The sequence below is a fragment of the Podarcis erhardii genome (assembly GCF_964252035.2).
Source record: "Podarcis erhardii genome assembly, chromosome: 1".
NCBI lineage: Eukaryota > Metazoa > Chordata > Lepidosauria > Squamata > Lacertidae > Podarcis > Podarcis erhardii.
Window position 1 is genome coordinate 36,320,735 of NC_138497.1, and position 10,152 is coordinate 36,330,886.

The 10,152-nt window shown below is 42.5% G+C and overlaps 1 protein-coding gene across 2 annotated transcripts; it reads left to right on the forward strand.

Moving 5' to 3' along the window:
• Window positions 1–234: 234 nt before the first annotated feature.
• On the forward strand, window positions 235–4,837 carry DTD2 (D-aminoacyl-tRNA deacylase 2). 2 transcript variants are annotated; one of them, XM_081866278.1, is made up of 3 exons: window positions 235–782; window positions 2,792–2,861; window positions 4,352–4,837. In XM_081866278.1, the coding sequence occupies exons 1-3, from the start codon at window positions 486–488 to the stop codon at window positions 4,675–4,677; spliced, it is 693 nt and encodes a 230-aa protein (XP_081722404.1). In that variant the 5' UTR covers window positions 235–485; the 3' UTR covers window positions 4,678–4,837. The 2 variants fall into 2 exon arrangements, with proteins under 2 accessions (XP_081722404.1, XP_081722405.1); XM_081866279.1 differs by having other exon boundaries at window positions 260–740.
• Window positions 4,838–10,152: the final 5,315 nt, after the last annotated feature.

Below are 10,152 nucleotides of genomic sequence, written 5' to 3' on the forward strand. Positions count from 1 at the left end.
TCTTTGACATGGACTAACAGCAGCTCTCTGCCTCTTATGTCTAGTTTGTATCTGTATTCTATGAGATCTTGCATTTTCATCACTACCAATAAATGTGTGTTCTTACCAATGTGCTTTTATTATTTGCATATTATAAGGCCCAATTGCGGCATTTTTCCATTCATTATCAACTGTAACTTTAAAATAAATGTAAAGGCCCAACCTTGCAGGACCTTTTTTCCCCTATGTGACTCATGCCAGCAAGGCAACCTCACTAACACTAACTGCCTCCTTCGGCCAAGATTTGTCCTCTCCTTGCTATTGTAAGCTGCTTTGAACATATATATTTTTAATCAAAAGGCGGCATACAAATAAACGGTGGCTATTTGACCAAGTATTTGTGGAGCTTTCATCCAATGATTCCAGAGCACTTTTCACGATTCCGATTTCTATCTCTGGCTTCTGTTCTTTCCAGGCTTTGCTAACAAGACACAATCCTGTTTTCAATGAACAACTTTCACTTCCGCCTACGTGAAGAAGGGGGAAATCAAGAAGGAACCAGGAAGTCCCGTCTCCAGGCTCCTGACACTTGTCGCTCGGCTTCCTCGGCCATCAGCGACTGCAAGCAGGGAGTAGAAGGAGAGCCGGGAGGCGGGACCGCCATCCTTCCCCGGTTTCCTCCGCCGCGGACCATGGCCGACTCGACCCGGGGTCCTTTTGCCCGGGCCCTTTTGCAGCAGTGCCTGCACGCGAGGCTGCAGGTGAAGCCTGCCGAGCCGGGCTCCGAAGCCGAGTGGGTGGAGGTAACGTCTGCACGGGCAGATCTCTCGGGGTTGCCCCGCTTTTATTTCAATAAGGCATCCCCCGACTTGGCGAGCAGAGATCATCGCTTTCTGCTCCTGTCTGCCTGCTCGTCCCTACCCCCACCAAAATAATAATAATTAATAATAATAATAATAATAATAATAATAATAATAATGTTGCCACCGCCGAATTGATCTTCAATTTGCACATCACCCTGCTTGCTTCCTAAAATAATCAAGATGTCCCGATGGCAATACGGATTATTGTAATAATCGTGAGGATCCCCCCCCCCCACCAAGTGCCGGAAGTACTTCGCTTCCATGGCTTTTTTCCATCGCTTCCGGAACTCAGGCAAAATCCTGAAACGGAATAGTGGACGTTTTCACGCGTGAAGTTTAAAGCCACGGTTTCTTCTCATATTGCTTAGCATTACAAAGGCGTCTCCCCCTCTCCCCCCCCTCCATTTTTCCTTTTTTTTTTGCATGGGGAACGATCGTCATGGAGCGAACTACCTAGGGACCAAAATAGACATTTAACATTTCGGCGAGACTTAATTCTGAGTAGAGATCAGGTTTATTCACACGTTACACTGATCTCAGGTGCGAGCTGTCTCTGCACGTGCTCAGGTGCTAGTATGGAAGAGAGCATAATGGTTGGTTGGTGCAGTTCGACTGTAAGTGTACACACGTGCACAGAAAGTACGGTACATCTGCTTAATGTAATGTGTGAACACCCCTACCTACTGAAACGTGGGAAGCTGCCCAAACTTTTTCCCACTGGTACTCCATGGTACTTCACTTAGGTGGTCCACAGCATGTCTGTAAAAATACAATTAGATTCATCTAGCACAGTACTTTACAGTTGCTACAGCAGGCAGAAAAATCAAGTGATTCCTCAGCAATTTTCAGGTTGTGGGGAGCAGGGGACAGAGTTTAGGAACAACCACTGCGTTGGTTCATCTAGCAGCTGATTTCCAGAGTTTTGGGCAGGACTCTTTCTTAGTCTGACCTGGAGACACAGGAATTGAATCTTGCAGTCTGCCATTGACCGATAGGTCATGCATATTGTGAAAGCGCCTGGAGCGGTGAACATTTGACATCTCAGATTTGACGTATTGGATTCATCTCTGACCTACCTTACAGGGTGGTTGCAACACTATAAAAATGAGTATAGTTATCATTATTTTATTAAAATCATATTTACACAATCCCCCAGATGTTACAGGACATTGTGAAGTGACATTAATATTATTGTTGGCTTATTTTGTTTTTAATTATCTTTTCCTAAATTGCAGATTAGGCATTATTGTTTCAATACAGCTCATGTTTATTCTGAGATCAGCTTATTTGTACTCTGAAGATTTTGACTGGAGATTCAACTGATAGTCAGAGACTAACAATGTATGGAACATGCTTGCTGCTTGGATGATTTTTGGCTGATTTTGTTTAACAATTTGAATACAGTTTGGAAAACCTGTCTATATTTTGAGTATATCAGACACGTGTATGCCTCAAAATAAACTATGTAACTTCGTATTTATTTGTTAAAGAAACAGAGAAAATAAAACATTCAGTTCTCTATCATGGAAGAAGTTGTTTTTAAAAGTATGACGGCTGAGACCCAAAGAAATATGTATCCCAGATATAAAAATGTTTAATTTTATTCGAGTGTGATCTTTATGGTACTTTCTACAACTTTCCACAAAAAGAAATCTAGCTTGTGACCTTTTAAGTCCTAGATTACCTATTACTTCAGAATCTAGACATGGAAAATAAGTTGCTTTTATTTTGCATACAGAAACATTTCAGTTTACATCTACTGAAATGAATGAGTTATCCCAATTAAGGTTTTAATCCTAGACATACTTCCTGGGGAATAAGTCTCATGCATGTCTAAGAAGACATGCATAGGATTGTGGTTTCATGCACAATATTAATAGATCTCTTTAATTACAGTAAAAAACATTGTATATGGATGTGTAAATATATTTCTTTGTTATTTTGAATAGATACAGCGAGGACTTATAATCTATGTATGTTTCTTCAAAGGGGCTAGTGAAGAAATTATTCCCAAAATGGGTAGGTGTTTAGATAAAATAGTATTTAAAAACAGCCATTTTAAAACGGCACTAAAATATGCAAATAACTGCAGCTGTATCACTGAGCCTATCATAAAATAGTAATAAGAACTTGTTACATGAGATTTTTGTAATGAAAAGCTTTGAATCATTAAAAACTGCTCTCCAGGGAAAGTTCTAAGCAAGTATTTCATTCCGAATCGTTCTGCATACAAGTCCGATGTGCTTTTTAATTAACTTGTTCTTATTAAGGTTTGCTGTTTAATAAGCTTGTTGATGCAGAGTGTGTTATTAATACAGTGCCATATTTAGCTTAAGGCTTGAGGCAGTATTGAAATGTAGCCTGAATCAGTAACTATGTTTGTTACTTTCTGTCCTCCTTTTCTTTTATACTGCAGTTTATTTTGAAAATAAAAATTGTTAAGTGTTACAGAATGCTTGTAGCCAGTGTTGTTCTTCCAAGAAACAGGTACTGCTGATTCCCTTGCGGCCAAAGACTTCTGGCTTTAGCTCCCACTGCGTGAACATGTCAGAAAGGGCTTCACACCTTTGCGCCTTGTTACCTTTTGATCATCTTCTCTTGCAAATGATATGGGTGATGAAGAGCAGCAAAGGGGTTGATTCTTAAAAATTCCTTTGCATTTGTACTTAAGGCGAAGTAGGATTTTAATAATGGGTTATATCCAAAGAAGTCTTGTTTGCACAAGGCCTTCTGCTTGCACAGTGGAATTTCCCCTCTCTTTGCTCCCCCCACATGCCCCCCAATATGTTCTGTGGGTTCCCCCAGTCCTCCAGAGCAGATTTAGGGTGGTGTGGTGCGTGAACCAAGGAAGGGAGATTGAGGAGAAGTTCTGTTGCACAAGTGCAAGTCCTGGCACTAATAGAACTGTTTGGTTGGATGCAACCCTATGAGCTTGGACTAGTCTTTCCAAATTAGTTAATATCTTGTGTTATTACAAAGTACCACCTTGTGTACTGCAATGCAATACAATACATGAGTAAGGGCAAACCCAGCTTAGATCCCTTCACAGTTATGAAGTTTAAGGACACACTTGTCTCTTAGCATAATCCATGACCCACCAGGTTACCAGGAGAGTGAAATGAAGTGAGAATACATAGCTGTCCCTTTTAAGGCTTCAGAATAAGGGTTCAAAAGAAGTATTTATTTATGGCCCATTACGAGACAGTAAAAAAGTATTAAATTAATTGGGCTTAACCCTAATTCGGTTAGAAGTCTTTCTACTTGCTCATTTTTCTTGATATAGAAATGTATACCAGGTGGCCAGTAGAGGGAGCTAATGTACAGGTAAATGTGCTTCTTCTCCACTATTGTATAAGAGGAAACTGGACATTGGAATTCAGGTACTATCCCTGTTTCACGATGCCTGTCTTGACTTTTGTCCTTATGGGCAGAATTTAACTTGCTGCATTGCTAATGCATGACCACAAACCTACTAACTGCAATTGTTTTTCCCTTCTCTGTCTTTGCAGTCAATACGCTCGTGAATGTGAAGTTGAGTGAAACAGAAAGCGGCGAATACGTTTCTGTTCTGGATTTGCCAGGCAGCATATTAGTAATACCCCAGGCCACGCTGGGTGGCAAACTGAAGGGGAGAAGAATGCAGTATCATTCCAACATTGAAAAGGAAATCGGGATGGAGCTGTATTCCCAGTTTGTGACTCAGTGTGAACGAGAACTGACTGCAAATACCAAATGTGCAGAGGCTGGGGTTGCTCTCAAGTACGGCACATATGGAAACCGGCAGGTGTTGAAAGTGGATACAAATGGACCTTTCAGTCATATGATTGAGTTTTGAGGAGGGGAAAAGTGATTTTTTTTAAGGACATGCATACTGCCTAAGGAATGTTGCACGGTTGTGTTAAGGAATATAGTTCAATTGATTCTAAGCATTTGAGAGCTAGGAAAAGATTTCAGTAAACCCAGCTAATAAATATATTTAATTCTTTTGAGTTAAAGTACCTCAAAATGTCTTCCTCCTTCGTGTATGGGACCTAACCAATCAGAGGTTCTCGTTTTTTGACAAAAAGAGGCCCAGCTGCAGAACTGTCTTTGAATCTATTATGTTGGTAATGCCACCACTCTCTGTGAGTTGAGGAGTGATGAAACAGGAGATGGCCTTCACTTTGGAGATTCCCAGGTTGTGGCATCGGGTCCATTTTGCACCGCCACCATGTGCTTTTTGACACTGAGTCAAGACAAACTTCATTATCCAGGCCTTTGGCTGAGCAGATGTCTGCCCTCCTACATACTGCTATTCTGCAGTGTTGATTTGCTAGGCCAAGGTAGACTGAGTTCATACCTTTTCTTTTATTGTTGCTTTTTTGTAACCTGCCCTGAGGCAGTGAAGGGTGGACTATAAGTACAAATAAATAAATCAATATGTATAGTAATAGCCAGTTCCCAGGATTCTATTTTTGTTGCACTCTAACATGACAAAGAAACAAGATGTCCACCATAACAAGGGTGAAGGATGAAGAGACATGTTCATGGCCTCTACTTGCTTTCAGCCTATGCCAATGATTAGGTCATCCTTGAACCAAACTATAGCTCTGTAACTTTTCTGTCAGCAGCAGAGCATTACAGACTTTGAGGAAAAATGCAGCAGGTGATGACACGGTGAACAGCGGGTCTGTTTTGGATCTTTAGCCTTCCATGCATGAGTCAGGCTGAATAGATTGGCACTGCGGCATCCACGTGGGTGAGAAATGGTGGCTGAGGCAATTTTGTTGTCGTTTAGTCGTGTCCGACTCTTCGTGACCCCATGGACCAGAGCACCCCAGGCACTTCTGTCTTTCACTGCCTCCCACAGTTTGGTCAAAGTCATGCTGGTAGCTTCGAGAACACTATCCAACCATGTCGTCCCCTTCTCTTTGTGCCCTCCATCTTTCTCAACATCAGGGTCTTTTCCAGGGAGTCTTCTCTTCTCATGAGGTGGCCAAAGTATTGGAGCCTCAGCTTCACGATCTGTCCTTCTAGTGAGCACTCAGGGCTGATTTCCTTAAGAATGGATAGGTTTGATCTTCTTGCAGTCCATGGGACTCTCAAGAGTCTTCTCCAGCACCATAATTCAAAAGCATCAATTCTTCAGTGATCAACCTTCTTTATGGTCCAGCTCTCACTTCCATACATCACAACTGGGAAAACCATAGCTTTATCTATACGGACCTTTGTTGGCAAAGAGGCAATTTAGGGTATGTAATTCTTCCTGCTTTTGGTGGTGGCACTTTGAATGCCACCACAACCCCCCCAAAAAACTACACCAGCTCCTTTTTTTGGACTTTAAAATTGAGCATTGCCAATCATAAATACAGTATAGACACTTTGTTAATGGTGAATAAATAGTACTGAATCTTCAATTTTCAGTGTTTGCGACATTGACCTGTGTGCTGCTTGCACTGTGATACTCTGGGGTGAATAATGTGATCAAGTTACTCTCTTTAACAGAAAAGAAATAATTTCTATTCTGTCCTCTTGTAGTGCTTGTTTCTTATCATTCCAGAGGCATGCATGTTGCTTGATGAAGAGCTTCTATATTCCAATATGTAATGAGATAGTAGATGACTAGTTGGCTCCCCACTTGCTTATATTACAACCACTTGAAAAATCAACAAAAGTAAATTCCCTAACGTAGCTTTGATCTGTACATCTTTTACTATTTGACTGCTCTAAATTTCATAGCAGTACATCATGTTCTTTTTAACAGTATTTGGATATTGGTCACGATATAACTTCTTAATTCCATGCATATTAAAATGTGAATGTAAGGCGCTTAATCGATTGCAATGTGCTGCATTAGAAAGAGATTACAACATTTTGGATTACGGACAAGGGGAGAGTGGAATGGTACCGTGGAGACTATAATAATCAGCTGCCCTCATTATTATTTATTAAATCTTTATATCACCCTTCACCTACAGATCACAGGGCAATTCACAACATAAAAATACATAATAAAACAAAAAGAAACCAATAACCCCTCCCCACACACATATAAAAGGACATAGAATGTTAATCAGCCAAAGGCCTGGTTATAGAGTAATGTTTTCGCCTGGCACCTAAAAATATGTAATGAAGGCGCCAGGCAAGCCTCCCTGGGGAGAGCATTCCACAAATGGGGAGCCTCCACAGAATCTCAAAATTGTAGAGTTGGAAGGGACCCTGAGGATCATCTAGTTCAACCCTCTGCTGTGCAGGAATATGCAGTTGTCCCATACAGGGATTGAACCTGCAACCTTGGCATTGTCAGCGCCTTGCTCTAACCAACTGAGAAAAGGCCTCTTCTCGTGTTGCCGCCCTCTGGACCTCGTGTGGAAGAGGCACACAAAGAAGAGCCTCAGGTGATGAGCCCAGGGTCCAGGTTGATTCATATGGGGAGAGCTGGTCCTTGAGGCATTACGGTCCTGAGCTGTTTAAGGCTATATAGGTCCAAACCAGCACTTTGAATTGGGCCTGGAAAACTAATTGGCAGCCAGTGCAGTTAGGTTAGGATTGGTGTAATACGCTCAAACCTTCTTGCACCGTTGAGCAACCTAGTCACCAAATTCTGCACCTGTTGAAGCTTCCAAACCATCTTCAGAAGCAGCTCTACAGATAGAGTGTTGTAACAATCCAACCTAGAGGTTACCAGAACATAGACAATAGAAGTTTGGCTATCCCTGTCCAGCTAGAGGTGCAGCTGAGCCACCAGCTGAAGCTGATGGAAGACACTCCACACCACTGAGGGCCACCTGAGCCTCAAGCAACAGCAAAGGATCTAGAAGTACATACAAGCTACATATCTGCTCCTTTGGAGGAGTGAAACCCCTTCAAGAGCAGGCAACCTCCCTTCCATCCAGTCTAAGGAGCCACCCACCAAGAGTGCCTTATCTGGATTGAACTTCAGATTGTTGGCTCATTCAGTGCATTAGTAAAGGCCATTCTCCACTGATGCATTTAACGGTAAAAAACTCTGTGTTACAGTCAGCTGTCTTAGGTCATTATGAGTAATATTAAGCACAAAGTGAATGAAGTTAGTGACTCAGGTTGTTTCACATTTTTTTGGATAGAGTTCAGTCAACAGTCATCATTACAATGCTTGCAGGGATACTTTGGCCTTGGAAAAAAACACTCAGAGCAAACAGTGGGCATTACTGCGCCCACCAAATTTGGAGAAACAAATTGGCCAGCATGAAGGCACTTCAGACTCCAATGGCAACAAATCTAAATTACTTTTCCAGTTGCCATCCAGCAGAGCTATTCTGGGTGGTTAAGGTAATGGTGAAACCTGCCTAACAGTCTGCAACATCTGAAGTCTCTGCAGTCTGATGTGACTAGTTTGCAAGGCACTTCAGGAATAAAACCATCAGAAACTCCAATATGTTTTTGTTTACCCAGGCTTACAGGGGATTTGGTTGGCCTGCTAGAGACCCTCACAGTTGCATTCGGCCAATTTGAGGAATCTCTGGTATTTTACTCATGTTGTGGGTTAAAGTGTGACCACACAGTTGTGAATAGTATACAATTAAAATAAATAATATGGAGCCTGACACCAAAAATACCTCAATTCCCTTTTTTGTGGATTTATAAGTAAAGGTAAAGGTACCCCTGCCCATACGGGCCAGTCGTGTCCGACTCTAGGGTTGCGTGCTCATCTCGCTCTAGAGGCCGTGAGCCGGCGCCGTCCGAAGACACTTCCGGGTCACATGGCCAGCGTGACGAAGCTGCTCTGGCGAGCCAGCACCAGCGCAGCACACGGAAACGCTGTTTACCTTCCCGCTATTAAGCGGTACCTATTTATCTACTTGCACTTAAGAGTGCTTTCGAACTGCTAGGTGGGCAGGAGCTGGGACCGAGAGCTCACCCCACCGCGGGGATTCAAACAGCCGACCATACGATCGGCAAGTCCTAGGCACTGAGGTTTTACCCACAGCGCCACCCGCGTCCCTGGATTTATAAGTAACAGGCAACATCTCTGAGGAAAGCATTCCAGAGGCAGATCATTACAATCAAGAATGACATCTCCCCAACTGCCACCTACTTTAGCTCAGCCGGGGCAACATGGAATCATAGAATGATAGAGTTGGAAAGGATCCTGAGGATCACCCTGCCCAAGCCCCTGCAAAGCAGGAATCTTTATGCATGTTCCCCATCCAGTTTGAAACCATACAGGACCCTGCTTAACTTTGCAAATGTGTTAGCAGTTTTATTGCTGCACCACTGTAACATAAAGACAGTCTTTAAGGGACTCCTTCCGGAACCTGGATCCCAAGCTGTAGAGTGCTTTGAAGATAAGCACCAGCACTTTGACCTGTGCCTGCATGGAAAACAAGCCTCAGCCACTTAAGTTTCAATTCAATGCTTTTATTGCTTCCAGGTAGCCCAAGTGACTTTCTATCACAATCAGTTTTGCTACTGTTTGGGTTGTTGGGTTTCTGTCAACGACCAGAGCCAATTATCACTCTTAAGAGCATTCACATACATGTTTTTCAAAGTATCGTGGAAATGTATTGAATGGCCTTAAGTGCAGGATTGGGGATGGAGGCACGAAACCCGATGACCAGGCAGTGCCCTGCTGAGTTCATTGGAACACCCAAGTCCAAAGAAGCAAACATTTTGTGGGCTGCCACGCACACGGGTTGTGAACAGAATTGTGTGTGTGGTTGCAGTTAGATCAAATGCAGCAGATCAAATGTATTTCAAAGGGGGCAGTTGTGGCAGCGCAAGAGGGAATGTGGATGTTTTAAAAGACGGCAGTGCCACGAGAAAATGTTTTCTCAAAATAAAAAAATAATGCAGGCTAAAAAAACTAAAAGACTCTTTGCCCTGTCGTCATCTTTTGGTTGCTAAGTGAAGCCCAAGTCTCTCAGTCTCAGTCTCTCTTTTAAGGAAAGGAATGGCCCTGGCCTTGAATGAAAGAAAAGTTTGACTCCAGAGCGGAACCAGCGGAGTTATTTGTCTGTGGTTGCCTTGCCTGGGGCCGGCTCCAAACCAATCCATCCTTGTGGAGGCCGAGACTTTTCAGCCTTGGCAAAAGGAGCGCAGTAGGTGTGAGAATACAGAAGACAACATGGTGCGGCGGGAGGAGGATCCGACTTCGTCAATAATTCCTGCGAAAACAAATGACAACGGTTTCACCCCTTTCAGGCGAGTTTAAATAAATAAATAAATAAATAAATAAATAAATAAATAAATAAATAAAATAAAATAAAATAAAATAAAATAAAATAAAATAAAATAAAATATGCACGCCTATTGATTACAGCACAGACCAGCATAGCGTTGTCAGAAGAGA